The sequence below is a fragment of the Neophocaena asiaeorientalis genome, unplaced genomic scaffold (assembly GCF_003031525.2).
Source record: "Neophocaena asiaeorientalis asiaeorientalis breed wild unplaced genomic scaffold, Neophocaena_asiaeorientalis_V1.1 scaffold59, whole genome shotgun sequence".
Taxonomy (NCBI): domain Eukaryota; kingdom Metazoa; phylum Chordata; class Mammalia; order Artiodactyla; family Phocoenidae; genus Neophocaena; species Neophocaena asiaeorientalis.
The window spans coordinates 10,126,664-10,145,528 of NW_020174268.1; the positions used below are offsets into that span (position 1 = coordinate 10,126,664).

The 18,865-nt window shown below is 41.8% G+C and overlaps 1 protein-coding gene across 1 annotated transcript in view; it reads left to right on the forward strand.

Moving 5' to 3' along the window:
• LHFPL6 (LHFPL tetraspan subfamily member 6) overlaps positions 1–18,493 on the forward strand; it is a 230,548-nt gene extending 212,055 nt beyond the window's left edge. The window contains exon 4 of the mRNA XM_024755645.1: positions 17,354–18,493. Coding sequence (XP_024611413.1) covers positions 17,354–17,472 — 119 coding nt within the window. The 3' untranslated portion in view covers positions 17,473–18,493. The remainder of the gene's footprint in view (positions 1–17,353) is intronic.
• The last annotated feature ends 372 nt before the right edge of the window (positions 18,494–18,865 follow it).

Genomic DNA, 18,865 nt, shown 5'->3' on the forward strand with positions numbered 1-18,865 from the left:
AGCCTTGGAAGACAGTGACTCCTGCTGGAGCAGAGGACAGGTTTTACCTTACTGTTTCCTATAATAATGTCTCCCTCTGGGGCAAAGTGTGGGTGGATTTGCTTGCAGCCTGTTAGAAAAAAAAGTGGGGATCCGTAAGCTTAAGATTCCTTAACGGTGACACAAACTTACTGAGTTTACTGCGTCAGCCCCTGTGGGATGGATTCTTCACCAGATGTGAGGCTCATGCTGGTTGCTGTGCTGAGGGTAATAATCCAGTCCCCCCATCTCCGATCCAGAAGTCTCCTAGTTTTTGCCAGCATCCATGAAAGTGGGGCAGGCTCACTTGTTAGCTTACAAGTAGAATAAAATCTCAGATTCTTCAAAGTTCTTAAGACCACTGTTACGATGCCTGTCGTTCATTTAAAAATACTTTCGAATAGACAGACTGCGATGTGTGTGTGAGTTATAGGAAGTCACTGCTCAGGTTCGGATCCAGAGTGGAAACTCAAGGCTACTATTACCCATATCTCGACCAACACCAGAAGCCTCACTATTTGTATAGCCATGGTCAGAAATGGATTTTAATCGTGGAATTGGTGTTTTATTATTTTTCTTTTAAACATCTTTATTGGGGTATAATTGCTTTACAATGGTGTGTTAGTTTCTGCTTTATAACAAAGTGAATCAGCTATACATATACATATGTTCCCATATGTCTTCCCTCTTGCGTCTCCCTCCCTCCCACTCTCCCCATCCCACCCCTCCAGGCTGTCACAAAGCACCGAGCTAATATCCCTGTGCCTTGTGGCTGCTTCCCCCTAGCTATCTACCTTACTACGTTTGTTAGTGTGTATATGTCCATGACTCTCTCTCGCCCTGTCAAAACTCACCCTTCCCCCTCCCCATATCCTCAAGTCCGTTCTCCAGTAGGTCTGCGTCTTTATTCCTGTCTTACCCCTAGGTTCTTCATGACATTTTTTTCCCTTAAATTCCATATATATGTGTTAGCATACGGTATTTGTCTTTCTCTTTCTGACTTACTTCACTCTGTATGACAGACTCTAGGTCTATCCATCTCATTACAAATAGCTCAATTTCATTTCTTTTTAAGGCTGAGTAATATTCCATTGTGTATATGTGCCACATCTTCTTTATCCATTCATCCGATGATGGGCGCTTAGGTTGTTTCCATCTCCGGGCTATTGTAAATAGAGCTGCAATGAACATTTTGGTACATGACTCTTTTTGAATGGTGTTTTATTATTAAAACTGGTGTTTTAATGGTGGAATTGGATTTTAATGGTGGAATTGGTGTTTTACTTATTAGCATGATAAATGTTAAAAATGGACTGTCATCGGTGAAATTAAAGATATTCAAGATTATGGATCGGCTTAAAGAGCTAGAGATGCTCCCTGTACTTACAGGAAAGGATTTAAACAGCCGTCCAGGCATATAGCCATTATTGTAAGTCTGAAAGATATTTAAAATATTTAACAATGAGTGTGTCATGGGCCCTGACTAATCCAAACGAAAACAAATGCTGGAGCAGGCTCCCAAGGGGTCCTGCTCGGCCAAGCACTAGCTTTTTGACTCCTGGGACATAGGATTCCCTAGGGTTCCCTAGGTCAGAGGAGCGAGAGGCCGGTGGGGCATGTGGAGAACTTGGCGCAGTGGCTGTGTATGCACCAGTACGGTGATACATATTTTCGTATTTTGAACAATGAGAACAGCTTTACTACAGCACTCCAGCTGTGCCCATTCTGTCCTTAGGAATGGCAGTCAGAGCCTGATCATCCCTAAGGACTCCGTTTCTAGTCTTTGGTTCAGAGGATTTGGGGTTATTTGTTGCCAGAAGGAACAGAAATCTGCCCGGGACCTTGCTTCATTTGCCTCCAGTGTGTCTTTCATGCAAGATGGTAGCTCAATCACTTAAAACGATAGGCAGCTAGGATGTAACTAGCTGTCAGAACAGGTTGCTGAGCTGACTTGTGCCTGCTGTTTGATAAGTGTTTGTTTAACAAGTGTCGGTATGTGGGGCAGGATGTGGTCTGAGACTCGCTTTCATTCTAACTTGGAAATGAGGTTGTTGGAGAGTAGCTACGCCTCACCATCCCTCTTGCATCTTCAGTGGGTGTTGTAATTTACCAGAGTCTCAAGGCTGTGCTTGACCAGAGTCTCAAGGCTGTGCTTGACCAAACTGGATTAAGTCCGTTCCCAAGAGCTACCTTACAAGCAAGGAGCGATCATCAAGGGAACCTTCTGGACCGAGGGCAGCTACCCAAGATCAAAGCAGCCCTTGCGGCCACACATTTCCATTTCACTGGATACAGAGACGATATTCAGAGGCTGCTCGGTGGCCGATGAAAGCGTGACAGGTGCAAACGGGAGGGTAGATAAAATGCCACCCGGCGGGAAACCGGCACCTCTTCACGTGGGATTGTTGGAAGATTGGCGGCAGGCACAGGCCACACTGGGAAGCAGCAATTAGAGACAGCCTGGGTCCTTTCACACTCTCTTCGGGGCCGTCCATGAGTCAAAGGAGCTGAATTTCAGGTAGTTTCAGCCTTTACAAATGGCAGCTATAGAAAGAAACCAAAGGATAATCTTTATCGCCAGGCACTGAATAAGGCACCGCTGGTTATCTCAGCCACCTCCACATGGAGCTGGGATTCTGTGTCAGTTCACAGCATGAGCACAAAGGCCAGTGGTACGCATCCTGTGTATGGAGCCAATGTGTGTGCCTTATCATCTGAACACCGGCCTTATCTCTAGTGAAACTTTTAGGGTGGATCCGGTGCTGAGGGGCAAGGACTAATAAACAACCGCGCCGGCAGAGACTCAGCTGGCCAGACTGGACGAAACGTAAACCGTCTTTATGGGGAAACCGTGCAAATGTATAGTAAGAAAACTATCCACCGGGCCGTGGAACAGAGGCACCCACCCTACTTTTCTGAACTTCAACTGCAATTTAATCCCTTTTCTGAAGGCACCGGGGTATTTTTATTTCTCTTGCTATTCCTCTGTTTTGTGGGAATGCTGTGTAGACAAGGCATCTCTGCCACCATTTTCGTGGTTATGTGATTCTGACAGGGGTTTCAGGATAAGATGACGCAGCGCCCTGATTTACTGTAGAGTTTAGGAGGAAGGACCCTGGATGGCTCTGACATGAAAGAAAGCGATGAGCAAGCTTGGTGTGGTACACAGGGGAAGCCCCGGGAGCCCAGGTGTGAGTGGAAGTGAAAAAGCATCGGTTCCCAGGCAGCCACGCCCAGCAAAGTCACCTGGTGTTCTAGTTCTCAGAGCTTCCAGTTTCTCTAATGGACCCATCTCGGCTCTGTTCTCTATCCCACATAACACTGCTCCCTGTCTGTGAAATTGTGATAAAATATATATAGCATAACATGTACCACTTTAAAGTATACAATTCAATGGCATTAAGTACATTCACAGTGTTGTGCAACCATCCGCACTGTTTCCAGAGCTTCTTCATCATCCCAGATAGCATCTATACCCATTAAATAGTAACTCTCCATTGTCTCCTACCTCCAGCCCCTGGTAACCACTCTGCTGCTTTCTGTCTCTATGAATTTGCCTCTTCTAGGTACCTCATGTAAGTAGAATCATACAATATCTGTCCTTTTGCGTCTGGCTTCTTGCACGTAGCATAATGTCTTCAAGGTTCATCCGTCTTGTAGCATTGACCCCTTTTTAAGGCTAAATAACATTCCACTGCGGACGGACCACGTTTTGTTTATCCGTTCATCTAACCCTGCTCATTTGTATCTAGAGCTGTTTTCACACTAGTGATTTACTTAAATGGACATGAAGTCCATACGTCTAAATGTACTGGTTTGCTGTTAAAAGAGGTTGTTGCTTTGCTTTTTTTCCCCTCACAGCTTTGTAATGATTGCTTTAGCTATGTGAAATTAACTTTAAATGTGCAAGCAGGTAATTGCGTAGTGCAGAGACTTATTACCCAAATAGGACTAGATTTTTGGTAAGAATAACCCAGCATCAGCACCCCGCTTTAGATTGGGACCTGGGAAATGTTCCATTAGAAACAAAGAGCAAGACCCTCCTACTAAAGAGAACACGTTCAAAAGATCTGGGAAGGTCACTTAGTCTCCCGGGCCACAGGGTCCTCATCAGTGAAATACAGATGACCTAGATCGAGAATCCACAAACTATGAGACAAGTCTGTTCTGCCTGTTTTTTAAATAAAGTTTTATTGGAACACATTTATGCTCGTGTGTTTACTCTGTGTCTGTGACTGCTTTTGACCTAAAATATTTACCCTCTGGCCCTTTTGAGAAAAAGGTTGCCAACCCTTGATCTAGATGGTCCTTTTCCAGTATCCCTTTGACTCTAAAGTCTGTGATGATGTGCTAGGTGGCAGAAGGAGTGAAGAAAGAATAAAGTCAAAAGGACACAGAAATGGAGGTTGATGCACTGGCTCTTGACGAGGCTTGAATGTAAAAATGCCTCTGTCCTGTTCAGGTTTAATTCCTTTACTGTAGTCCTCATTCCTCCCGCCTTCCTGTCTTGCCTCAAGCACCCACGGCTGGAGCTGCCTGGGGACGACTTTGATCGCACATAAAAATCCCTATGGGTCTTCCCTGGTGGCGCAGTGGTTGAGAGTCCGCCTGCCGACGCAGGGGACGCGGGTTCGTGCCCCGGTCCGGGAAGATCCCACATGCCATGGCCGCTGAGCCTGCGCGTCCGGAGCCTGTGCTCCGCAACGGGAGAGGCCACGACAGTGAGAGGCCCGTGTACCGCAAAAAAAAAAAAATCCCTATGGTCTTTCCCTTCTGGAGCACATGCTTAGCTTGTGTGAAATCCTTCTATATGTGAGTTGGAAAACCCTTTTCCTTCGGTAGGAAGGAAAGAGTGTGTAACCCCTACATCTTCCCAGGCCCAAGGAATTTTGTGGAGGAAAATCGGTCCTCTGAGCCCACGTGCTGCTCTGTTCTCCCCCAGGGAACATCCTGGAGAAGACAGAGCCCTGTGCTCAGTTTCCTGGGTGTCCTGCAGACATATCCCTCCCAGTTGCCGTTTCACAGCATTTCATGATCCATGCTAAAATGTCCTCCTTATTTAGGTGGATTAAATTCACAGGCTGTTTGTTTCATTGGCTGTCATGTTTTAATTACACAATAAAAATTGTCATTATGCAGATTTCTCATGTTGCATGCCATATTTTACCAACGTATTGAGTTCTTGCTCTCTATACTTACAAGTATAAAATTCCCCCACTGGTTTTATTTTTATTTATTTATTTATTTTTGGCCATGCAGCACAGCTTGCAGGATCTTAGTTCCCCGACCAGGGATTGAACCCCGGGCCCACAGCAGTGAAGTGCGGAGTCCTAACCACTGGACCGCCAGGGAACTTCCCTCCCACTGGTATTATATGCAGATCCTCAACCTATGAAGGGATTACATCCCAATAAACCCATCATAAGTTGAAAATACCCTGAGCTGAAAATGGATTTACTGCACCTAACCTACCTACCATCAGAGCTTAGCCTAGCCTACTTTAACATGCTCAGAGCACTTACATTAGCCTACAGTTGGGGAAAATCATCTAACATAAAACACTTTTTTATAATCAAGTGTTGAGTATCTCTTGCAATTTACTGAATACTGTACTGATAGTGGAGAACAGAGTGGTGGTAAGTATATCAGTTGTTCACCCTGGCGATCGCCTGGCTGATTGGCAGCTGTGCTCTCGGCCCCGCATCAAGAAAGGGGATCAGACTGCACATCACTAGCCCCTGGCAAAGACCGAATTCAAAATTCGAAGTACGGTTTCTACTGAATGTGTATTGCTTTCATACTGTCCCAAAGTCAAAATATTGTAAGTCAAACCATCATAAGTCAGGGGCCATCTGTATATGTATATATATGTATATGTGTGCGTGCACATATATATTTGTGTCTACATCTACATATATAAAGTTTTATATTTATTTCATTTTGGTTTTGAAATGATTTCAGATTTATAGAAAAGTTGCAAAAATAGTACAAAAACTTCTCATGTACTCTGCACCCAGATTCCCTTCATGTTAAGTATCGTCATCATATCCGCTTTGTCCTTCTCCCCCTCTGTCTTGCTCCATTATCTCTCCCTCAGACAGGATGCCCCATGCCTAGATACTTAAGTGAATAATTCCTTAAAATAACATTCCTTTATGTAGTAGTAAAATTATCAAAATTAGGAAATTAACGTTGATATAATACTTTAATCTACAGATTGATAAATGTGATTATAAAATTACACGTGAGAGAGATGGAATTTATTTTTCTCATAACGGGTATTGTTTGTTCTGAACTTTATTTCTACTTCATGGTTTTCCATTTTCAGAAAAGAACAAACATAAAGTAGTATTTTAAATCTCCAGATGCTCAAAACGTTTTTTTAAAAAGCTCGCTGTCCAAATCTACACTCTGATATTAGAACTTAAGATTCCAGAAAGTATTCATAATAAAAATAAAAGTGATAATGATAAATCATAATGTCTTTTCTCCCCTGATGTGTAGTTTGGGGTCAGAACGACTGAACCTTATACCAAGTCCAGCTGCTGTTCTTTTCGTGAATTAGAGCAGCTGTGTAAGTGTGGGACCTCAGATAGGCACTTTCTAGTAAATCCCTAAGTCGATGATGGCTAGCGCTGTTTCCATGGGAGACGGTAAATAGTACCTGGGAGAACTCTTTTTTTCTTTATTTCTCAGGTCCTCACCCTAAAGGTGGAGCCAAAAACACGTCTATAGGGACAAGAGAGACACAACAGAGCAAATTAAAATTATGGCTCTTTAACAAGATCTTTGAGGGAATCCAGAAGAGAAATTTATGCCATTGAATAGAATAGAATTAATGTGTAATTCAGAAGGTTTTTTCCCCTGAAACCTGAGACCCATGTAACATGAACTCATATTTGAGTACAGGGCTTGCACAGCAGTCATTTCCCGTCACGTACTCGTCTGGCCAGCCCTATCAAAATTGACTGTAACATATCTCCTTAGACGCAGTGCTGTTATGAGCGCTTTGCAGAAACATATCTTATCTTTTCCAGAGAGTAAATCCCTGCTCCCTTGGACGTGCAGGTTATGGAGCGTACTTACAAATGCCATAGCTTGAGTGTGCCAGCTCTTACCAATGGACACATATGCTTTATATGCTAACTCTTTACATTCCTGGATACCTCCGTGGAGAAAGTAGGGCAGACAAAGAAGGTGGAGAGTCTTTTAAGAGTCTATTTGTAGAAGTGGGTCCAGTGCTCCAAGCTAGACCCTTATACACTGAGATGTACTATGTGTTTGGGGGAAAAAGGTACCGTTCAACTCCCAGGAGAGTTCAAATCCAACTGTCCAGTCCCCTAAACCTGGGAACGAAGGGGCAGGAGAGGTAGAAGATATAGTCAGCCTCACTCATGGGAGTCAAGAGCGGAAGTTCTTGAGGAGAAATGCTGGGTCTGTCCACTGTGCCGCACTCTGGAAACAGGAGGCATGAAGGTGGCCTCCACTGCCTGGGGCACTCTGTACAGACTCAGTGCTCAGTCTTTGGGGGGTTCTACCATTGCACGTCCCTCCATACTGTCTACTCTTGGGAAGCGCCCATGGGGTGCTGAGATACCATTACTGAGATCTGCTTGTGGACAGTACCTCCTAGAGTACATCTCAGGGAGTACAGTGTAAATGGTGCCCTGAAGTTGTGTCCAGGACGACCCTGGTCAGCAATGTGAGTTTATGCTTCTCGTCCTAAACACAGAAACAAGCAAAGAGCGTTAAAATGAGCCGCATCTCACAAACTATCTTCCCTCAGCCTTTTTACTTCTACATTTTTTGCCCAGTGATCAAGTTTGAGTTCCACTCTTCTCTCTTCAGACACAGGTGTCATTTTAACTCCTTGTTCCATTAAAAGTTTGAATTAAAGCTTTTGTGTGTTTTAGGTCAAAAGTTTAAAACCTGTTGTTGTTGTTTTTCACTAGCAACACCTCTGTTCAGTAACTTCCCAAAAGAACAAAAGGAATTGGTCCCACTACAGATTCTTTTGTTCTTGCTTTTAATGCACAGGGCAGACAAGATGGTCTGAATATGAAGAGGTAGGAAGGAATTGACTCAAGAGGAGAGACTTCCACCCATGGTATTTAAGAACACAAAAGTTGGGCTTCCCTGGTGGCGCAGTGGTTGAGAGTCCGCCTGCCGATGCGGGGGACACGGGTTCGTGCCCCGGTCCGGGAAGATCCCACATGCCGCGGAGCGGCTAGGCCCGTGAGCCATGGCCGCTGAGCCTGCGCGTCCGGAGCCTGTGCTCCGCAACGGGGGAGGCCACAGCAGTGAGAGGCCCGCGTACTGCAAAAGAAAAAAAAAAAATACAGAAGTTTTTTTCTCTACAGATCCCTCCACCTTCCTGTCTTCCTTATTTGTACAGCAAAAGGGATGAAATCTGACATGCCTGCTTCTTCTCTACACAAACTTTGCGTTGATATCTTTACATGCTGAAAAACTTTAAATATCACAGATGAAAGATATTCTGCCTGATAAGTGAAGGCAGTCAGCTTATATCTGGACTCAGGCACCTGTGGCCACAAGGCCGGGAACTCAGCAGTGACCCAGTGAGGAAAGAAGTGAGCTGGGAACGGGCAGGGCTCAGGTTCAAATGCAGAGCATGGGGAAGGTCGAAGACACAGGGAGGTTTGCGTTGGACAGCATCAGTCAGGGGGCAGGACTACCTGCTTTGTGCTTAAATGAGCACCGGAACAGCAGGAGGCACCGTGGCAAAGTCTCTCGGTATGAGGATGGCGCGATGGCCAGGGGTTTACAGGCAGAGGGGAGCTGGAGGGTGCCCAGGGCCTGGAGCCCTTTCTCGGCTCCGCTCTGATGGGGGCAGGTCAGAAACATCCAGTTTGAGAGCGTGCCCGTAGCCAGTTATCACCCAGGAGAAATCAGTTATCTGAATTTGATCAAGCAAGCTTATTGGACCCCACTGCCTCACATCCTCTAGGGGGATGGGATTGCCAAGAGAGTGCCAGTTTGGTTTCATTGGCCCTGAAGTTGGGAGAGCCAAGTCTGCAAGATGCAGGCCTTTAATAACTGGAATTATGCAAGGTAGACAAGGGTGCATGGAGTCTTCTAAGGAGACTGGTGAATTCAAAGATGCAAAATATATCATTTTTAAAAAATTTTTAATTTAATTTAATTTACTTTTTATACAGCAGGTTTTATTAGTTATCTGTTTTATACATATTAGTGTATATATGTCAATCCCAATCTCCCAATTCATCCCACCACCACCACCCCCCCTCAGTTTCCCCCCTTGGTGTCCATACGTTTGTTCTCTACATCTGTGTCTCTATTTCTGCCCTGCAGACCGGTTCATCTGTACCATTTTTCTAGGTTCCACATATATGCATTAATATAGGATATTTGTTTTTCTCTTTCTGACTTACTTCACTCAAAATATATCTTATTTCTTTGTGGCATGTAAGTTCTAGCAGAGACAAATGGGGACAATGTGATACAGATCTTCCTAAAACATATCTGAGCACACGAAAAAGTTTTGGAACTGACTCAAGTTCAAGTTCAAGCTTCATCATTTATTTGAGATACTGGGCCAGTGACTTATCTTGCATGTTAACTCAGTGTCTTCATCTTCAAAATGGGAATGATGTTGGGAAAGTATAAACAGATTTGCTTCTCTAATTTCTTGAAAGCATCATAGGCAAAAATGGTTAAATCAGATGCCACTTCTAAACTGTTAAGCACCTGGCTCACAGGCTGTCCATGACAGCTATTATACAATTATTAATTTCAGATCTCTGTTCTCAGCACAGGTATAGTGTTTGATAGCCGTTCATTCACACCACAAATATGTATCAATTGTCTGCTGTGGTCCAGGCATCGCTGTACTGAGTTTTGGGATACAGGAATGAGACAGGCAGTCACATGGTAGGCTCTGAAAGAGTAAGCAAATAAAACTGATCACTGGAATTTCATTGTTATTTGTAGTAAAGCTGGGTTCTTTGTACCTTTTCTTCTGTCTCTGTTACTAACAGGAGATGCGCTAAAAACTAATTTGAGGCACCCTAAAGAATCAGCCACACCTCTCCCAGCCATCTTCTCCCTGGGGCTGCCCTGGAATGCAGCCACAGAACCTTTTCCCATTGATTTTGCAGGTGGCTGTGGTTTGCTGCTTTCTGTCCCATTAACCTCTATTTTATCTGTCAAGAGTGGCATTCCCTGTCGTTGAAAGCAGCAGTTTGCCAACCCAGCGTGCTTGGAGTCCTGTTTGATGGAGCATTACAGAGAGCAAAAGAGAAAGTTTAACAGATTTGCTTCTCTAATTTCCTGAAAGGATCCCAGACAAAACTTGCCCTCTAGCAAAATGCGTTCGGTTTCCATTAAAATAACAAGAATTTTTTGCCACGACAGGGGAAGTGAGAGGCCAGGGAAGAATGGTCCCGTATTCCCTGGTTTCCTTTGGTTCCGTTACTACTCATGGACTACAGTAAGGTTTAAAACACATTAACTTAAACATCTGCTCTTTCCTAATAGCCTAATGTACTCAGAAAGACTTTTTCTCCTATTACTGTAAAACACAGTGCTAATTTCTTATTATTGAGCGTGTGGGTTTTAACAATGGAAGGAATCACGCTCAGGAAGAAGAATCTTTCTTCTCCTTTGAAGAAATTCAAGGTACATTTACATTTATAGTTTAATGAAAAAAACTCCCTTTTATATCTAGTTAATTTTGTTAACTGAATTTCTAACAGACTTGTGTAAAATATACGAGGAGTGGCTTCAAAATAATGCAACTGATGTGAGTGATACTCAAGAATCAGTCTTACTAGAACATAAGCTTTGTAAAACCAAAGATGCTATCTGTCTTGTCCCCTCATTGGTCTCCTGTAATATTGCAACACAAAGAGTAGGTGCTCAAGGCTTACCGATGGATGTTGACTATCTCACATGTCTATACACCAGTGTAGATGAACATTTGAAGAGGAAGTCTTCAGGCTTCCAGCTCTCAAACTCTGGAGGTGGTCACACCCAACCCCATCTCTTTGAATGATACTTGAACGAGACCCAAATCTGCTTACGTTTCTCCATTACATTTCCCATCCCCCTGGTGCAAATACACTCTTCCCTGGCCTCCCACATTCAGGCTTGGCTAGCCCCTGCTCATCTGCCAGGTCTCAGCTTAAATTTCACTTCTAATTTAAGGCTCTCCTTCACAGACCTCACTGTATAAAAGTCCTTGTGATTTGCTGTCTTAGCATCCTGGATGTTTTTTCTTCAAAGCGCATATCACAATTATCATTATATAAATATCTAAGTAATTATTGTTTAATACACCCTTGACTAGACGATGGCTCCTTGATAGCAGGGGCTGTATTTATCTTTTTCCAAAGTAGATCCCTAGCATCCAGTGATTCCTAGTTGGAGTGGGCAGTTAAAAAATATTTGTTGTGGGAGATTGGGACTGACATATATGCACTACTTTATATAAAATAGATAACTAATAATAACCTGCTGTATAGCACAGGGAACTCAGTACTCTGTAATGGCCTACATGGAAAAAGAATCCTAAAAAAAAAAGAGTGGATATATGTATAACTGATTCACTTTGCTGTACACCTGAAACTAACACAACATTGTAAATCAACTATACTCCAATAAATTTTTTTTTAATTTGTTGAATTTATGAAAGAATTGAGGGAGGGAGAGAGGGTGGGAAGAAGGGACTCAAGAATCAGGGGATGGATGACTCAGTGTTTCTTTAGATTTGCCTAAATTTTATTGACACATCTTGATCTTACTACACTGACCTTGACCATTTTTTGTTTCTCTGAAAATATGTGTGTGTGTGGTATATGCTTTTGTATATTTTTTTGAAGTTAGATTGATGAGGTGGCCGTATTTCTATACAATCCAAAATACCAGAATAAATCCTTATTGATTTAATAATGATTTATTTTATCAATTACTTAGCAAACCAACGTCTTCGTATCTGAAATAGAGGAATAATTTTCTTTTAAATCACACTGATCATTAGTTGCTCATTTTGGATCTTAGCCAGTTGCTAAATTTAAACCACAAAATGTATAAATCACATACGTAAACTAGCACGTGTGTGTGATCAGCAGCAAGATTGTGTAACATCCTCAAACATTTTCTATGATAGTACACTTTTTAAGTACCTTTATTTGGCGTCCTACCTTTCCATTTTCGTATGATGGATGGTTGGTCTGCTGAGTTGACTACATGTTTTATGACACAAACAAGAAAGGCTCCAGAAACATAACAGTTATTAGAAATGGCACATACACACTTATCAAGGCAAGGAGTTGGATTGACCCCGGGAAGATGATAGCATAGCAAGGATGTGCTGAAGGGTCTATTCTGGCTCTGGGTGTTTCAGGGGATGGCAGGGCTTGGGTGGGTAGGTGGGTGGGTTAAGCCTCTAACAACTGAAGAAACTTCACAAACCCTTATCATGGTAAAGAAAAACAAGAAAGACTGTGTTCATTTGCTCTTCTCTGAAATTGGGTTCCCCAGAGCTGAGACCCTGAGATGAGGATTCCTGTCCAAGGGATCAAGGAAATGAGCCGAGGAGAAACCAGTAGGAAGTGGGAAAGCAAGATAGTGAAAGCGTAGACACGAAGCGAGGGTGCAATTCCAGGTGAGGTCCCAGCCTCAGTCTGGACTCTTACGAGCTCTGGAACATTCATGCCACAGCAGAGTTTGTCCCACCTGGAGGCAAGAAGGAGGGCTTTCAGACTCCTGCACCAGCCCGTCAGTGGCTACCAGTCCCGCCAGGGGTACTTCAACTTTCTGAGAGTTGGAGCAAAGTGGCCCCCCAGCTCACGGGTCCTCTGAAGAGGGTTGCAAGTATAAGCTGTTAGGAGCAAAGTACAGTCAGTAGCTGATGGATGAGAGCCCAAAACCAGCAAAGGGATCCAAAGGAATTGGGTGGAGCATCTACACCATCTGCTACAGCAACCCTGAGTTCAGAGCCCCTAAGATTTAAACTTACGCTATTTTATTGACTTTTCTAGAGGAGAGAAAAAGTTATACTGTCTTTCCTGGGTTCTCTGATAGTCAATGCTTTAGTAGCTTTTTTTTTTTTAATCTTTATTTAACACACGTGACTACTGTTACATACACTACTATTAAATAGCCTCACCAACTACTTTTTCTTGAGTGAGTGTCCAATAATTAATAAAGAATTATGTACTCCACTTTTCATGTTAGGTCATGGAAGATCAACACCTTATTATTAATGAATAACTGATTGTGTTCTGTGTTATAAGCCTTATACTGAATGGACTGACCACAGATTTTGCTGACTTTTTGGTTCTAAACCACCTGCCATCTCTTAGCTACCTATTAATTCTCCCTCCTAGATTGTTTAGTCCAGCTAAAGAATAATTCAAAATGGAGATTATTCCCAAGACTCACAGCCACATTAGCCTATGGTTATCAGAAAATCTGGTCCATGAAGGAGACTCTGTTACCCTTGAAAAGACTGATTCTATCTGTCAGTATTAATGGAGGTCGTTGTGCCAGTGAGACCCAGCCTGGGGTGGAGATGTGCTCTTTCAGGATCTATTGTCCTTTTAAATTGAACACACTCTGTACAAAGCTATAAATGCACAGTTGGTTTGGGAACTTCTCTCCAGAAATTCTGTGTCAAATAAGACTGGAGTTACTCTTAAAATCCCATACTGTATTATTGAAAGACTAACTGTCTGCCTACTTTGTTTCCTTTCTTTCTCTCTTTCTTTTACCTTGTCTTTCGTTCAGCATTTATTTACTGAGTGCCTACTGTGAGCCAGGCACTGTTGTAGGGGTACAGTAGGGAACAAAATATACAAAGGTCTCCCCATTCTAGTGGGATAGACTGAAGTTAAACACACGCACACACAATATTTACAAACCATGGCAAGTGCTACAAAGGCAATAAAGTGAGGTAAAGGAATAGAGTGACTTTGATGAGACAAGTTGGGGGCGGCAGGTAGATTCCATCTGAGAAAGCTCCAGCTCTCTAATGATCTGGAAGTAGAATTTTTGGGGTGTAAGGAATAATGAGTGAGGAGTACTGGAGCCAATATAAGCCTGATGTGGTCCAGAGAAGACAGCCAGTATGGCCAGAAAGAAGACAAGAGGGAAGGTGGTCATGAGGTCTGAGAAGTAGGCAGATGCCAGCTCATTCAGGGGCTCACAGGCCTTTGGAAGGAGATTGCATGTTTGAGAAATCATTAAAGGATTTTAAGTAAGAGAGTGACTTAACATGATTGATTTTTGAAGAGATAGCTGCCCTCTTTGCTGTTGATGATACTATAAATAAAAGCAGGGAGACAGGGAAGCAATGACATCAAGTAAGACTGCCAGGGGTTGCTGTAGGCACTTGAGGAGTGGAGGCACACAGAATAAATTGTGGAGAGAGACACAAAGGACTCGTCACTTACTATACAGGTGAGTCCTTGGACGGGTTACTGAACTTTCCTTGGCCTTGGTGTCCCCATGCAAATGGTGGGGATGATACTCAGGTACCTACCACATCGTGTTCTTATGAGGATTAAATGTACTTAATGTTTACTCCACGAAAGCTCTTCTACAATTCAGAGCAAATAGTAATCAATCTGTGTTTTCTATTTCTTAATTGTTATTATTTATTATTGGATATGGAGAGGGAGAAATCAAAGTTGCAGGCTGAACGTATCCTGTTGTCTGGTACATAGGTAGTGCCCTAGAGTACTTTTAAGATGTGGAGGCTCTTGGTCTAATTTTGTTGCTATTGACTTATGGTGACTACAAGCCAATGACTCAAGCTTTGCCTCACCTCACCTTCTTATCTGTAAATGGGGCACATGCTAACTACCGCTTCAGTAGACTTCAGTGAAGATAGGAAGTCGAATTGCATGCTACACCTAACAGTCTTTGTAGTTTTCAATAGAGAAGTTATTAATGAACAAGGTAAAAATGACTGACATGTAAAAAAAAGATATGGTTTTCAAACTATGGTTTGTATGTTCAATGACTGTGAAATCCAAGCATCTGGTTGTATGTGTTTTAGCTAATGTAATGGATAAACAAAAACAAAAGAAAAGGGAGAAAATGGTTGTTGTTGGAGCATTGTCTGATTTCTGATTTTCTTAAGACTGACTAAAAAGGGGATTCAATTAGGGCAGAAAAGACAATGTTGAATGAGAGATATAGAGGACTTCCTTACTGTACATGCAAAAAGAATAACTTGAATGTTGTTTTAAAAAAAGGATTAATGAATGCGGAAACCTATCCCACTAATTCAAGGAGGATGTTTTGGGTCAGTGAGTTCTTATTCTTAGAACCTGGTACCCAGATTTGAGTCCTGAATCTGAAAGGCACCTCCATTGCTTCAAAGTTTTGGCAGTTATGGATAAAGCTGCTATAAATATCCAGGTGCAGATGTTTGTGTGGACACAGGTTTTCAGCTCCTTTGGGTAAACACCAAGGAATGCAACTGCTGGATTGTATGGTAAGAGTATGTTTAGTTTTCTAAGAAACCACCATACTGTCTTCTAAAATGGCTGTAACACTGCACATTCTTACCACCAATGTATGAGAGTTCCTGTTGCTCCACATCCTCGCCAACATTTGGTGGTGTCCGTGTTCCAGATTTTGGCCATTCTAATAGGTAGGTAGTGGCATATCATTGTCATTTTAATTTGCATTTCCCTGATGACATGATGTGGAGTGTCTTTTCATATGCTTATCTGCCATCTGTATATCTTCTTTGGTAAGGTGTCTGTGGTCTGAGGTGTTTGGTCCATTTTTTAACCAGGTCTGTTTTCTTATTGTTGAGTTTTAAGTGTTTGTATATTTTGGATAACTGTCCTTTATCAGATGTGTCTTTTGCACATTTTTCTCTCAGTCTGCAGTTTGTTTTTTCATTCTCTTGACATTGTCACAGAGCAGAAGTTTTTTTAAATGTTAGTAAAGTTCAGCTTATCAGTTAGTTCTTTCATGGATTGTGTTATATCTAGAGTCATTACCATACCCAAGGGCATCTGGATTTTCTCTTATGTTATCTTCTAGGATTTTCATAGTTTTACGTTTTACATTTCAGCCTGTGCTCCATTTTAAGTTGATTTTCGTGAAGGGTGTAAGGTCTGTGTCCAATTGCCTTTCTTTGCGTGTGGATGTCCAGTTGTTCCAGCACCATTTATTGAAAATACTGTCTTTGCTTCATTGCAGTGCCTTTGTTCCTTTGTTAAAGATCAGTTAACTATATTTATGTGGGTCTGCTTCTGGGCTGTCTATTCTGTTGCATTAGTCTATTTGTCTATTTTTTCACCAATATCACACCGTCTTGACTACTGGAGATTTATAGTAAGTCCTGAATTCAGGTAGTGTCAGTCCTCTAACTTTGTTCTTCTCCTTCAATATTGTGTTGGTTATTCTGGGTCTTTTGTTTCTCCGTATAAACTTTAGAATAAGTTTGCTGATATCCACAAAACAACTTTCTGGAATTTTGATTAGAATTACATTGAATCTAAAAAAAAATAAAAAAAAAAAGAATTACATTGAATCTGTAGATCAAATTGGGAGGAACTGACGTCTTGACAATATTGAGCCTTCCTATCCATGAACATGGAATGTCTCTTCATTTATTTAGTTCTTTGATTTCATTCATCAGTTTTATAGTTTTCCTCATAAAGACCTTGTACTATTTTGTCAGATTTTTACTTATTTCATTTTGCGGGATGCTAATATAATTTCAAATTCCACTTGTTCATTACTGGTATATAGGAAGCAATTGAATTTTATATATTACCCTTGTATCCTGCAACATTTCTGTTGTCACTTAGTAGTTCCAGGAGTTTTTTGGTAGATTCTTTCACTTTAGCATTATTCTTCAAAGGGATCTCCTCCTTAGAGTGGCCCTTTTGCAGAAACTGTATCTATATTTAGGACTTACCTGTATTTTGAATTTTTTTCTAAGGTACCTCATTACGCATATGAGTTTGGGTGATTTAAATCAGAACTAATACCTTCATCTCTCCTATCCTGATTGCTGTTATTCCTCCTTTGCTTCAGCCACGGGAGTGAGCATCGCAGTTGGGGAGAAAAGGTTTCTGTCACTGGCTAGCAGGAGACATAGGCCTTGAGGTCCTTCTGAAATGCACACAACTATTCCGGCTTTCTTGCGTCATGGGATACGTTTCATCCCTTGTTATCATTCCATTTGAATGAATGTCACGTTTCTAATGAGTATTTCAGTTTCACTGTGGTACACCAGGAACACACACCCTGGGAGAAATGACAGAAGCTCCTGTAAAATCATCCTGATCTGTGCCTGCTTTCTCTCCTTCTCTTGTGTCCCTAGGTAAGTGTGAAATCGGTTGGGCCTACTACTGCACGGGAGCAGGTGCTGCCACCGCCATGCTGCTATGCACATGGCTGGCTTGCTTCTCAGGCAAGAAACAGAAACAGTACCCATACTGAGATGGAGCCACCAAGAGCAAACAGAGGAGAAGATGGGCTGAAGGGGCTGGGAGGGACTGAAGCATCCAGCTATTCTCAAAAGGTGGAATAGTGGTTCTAAACCATACAACACTAATGAAATGAAACCCAGTGGAATTAAAAACATTATACCATATGGAAGGGTTGTGCAAGATTTGTGAAAGAAATGTAGAGCATGGAATGATAGAGAAAAATGGACCAAAGGCTAAAAATATTGCAGGGTGTTGGGTGTTTCTATTCCACAGAGTATTGTTGATGTAGAACACACACATACACAAAACAAATCTATATATGCAGCAAACAAGGTGGGGTTTTTTTGTTTTTTTTTTTTTTTTATGGATGATGACTCAGAGAATCAAAAGGGCTAGTAGAAACAGTATTAGGTTGGGAAGCAGGGTAACGCACAGACGTTCCCAGTAAGTCATGGCACTTCTGAAAGCACACGAGCACATACAGATGTACGCATCCACACACATGCGCATACACAGACATTTAAATTGTCGCACAGTCTGTATGAGAGGTTTAGCAGTGCATTACTCCTCTGTTTTCTTTTTAATACACATTTAAAATACCATATTATCACTTTATAAAGTATACATTAAACCTAATAAATGGACCAATAAGCCACTCTTATCAGTATTTTGTATACTCTGCATAAACTCTTTATGCCCTCAACGTGTTTTCAGTGTTTATGCAGATCTTTAGAATTAAGCCTTTGTATTTCAATATTATTCAAAAAATATGCAATATTTCTCTGAGTAGCTTCTGCTATGTTATTCTCACGAAGTAAAGGGGCAACTTTCTGTCCACTGTAGGAGAGAATTCAGTTGAATATGTGAGAGTAATGAGAGACATTTCTAGTCACTAGATCTTGTTTTCTTTCATCCATTATTGTACTGTGCTGTACCACATTTATTCCAATATTCATTTTGTAAAAAATAAAAACGTGCTATTTTGTTTGTATTTGAAAAGCTCTGTGAATAAATTCTCTCTTTGATCAGTAGCTCAATGTGTCATAGAGTGTTAATTCAGTTATGGGGTTTGCTTCTTTAATTTCCTAAATGTAGCCTTTCAACTCCAACTGTCCTGTAAATTTTCCATTTCATTTTTAGGCCTCCTATTCATTCACCCACTAGTCATCCAACCAGGAGTTATTCTCGGCACACAAGGTATTACAGGTAAGACATAATTCCTGCTTTCAACTTAAATTCTTTGCAACCAGAATTCTAACTGCCTGTTCATTGCACTTCAATCATGATCAAATCCTTATGAGAGAAGAATTTCAAGTCTATTTTGGATGAAGTTTGAGAATATGGACAACATTTAGAAGTGGTTGAAGGCGACGAAAACCAGGTCATGGTTCAGTCTCCATGGA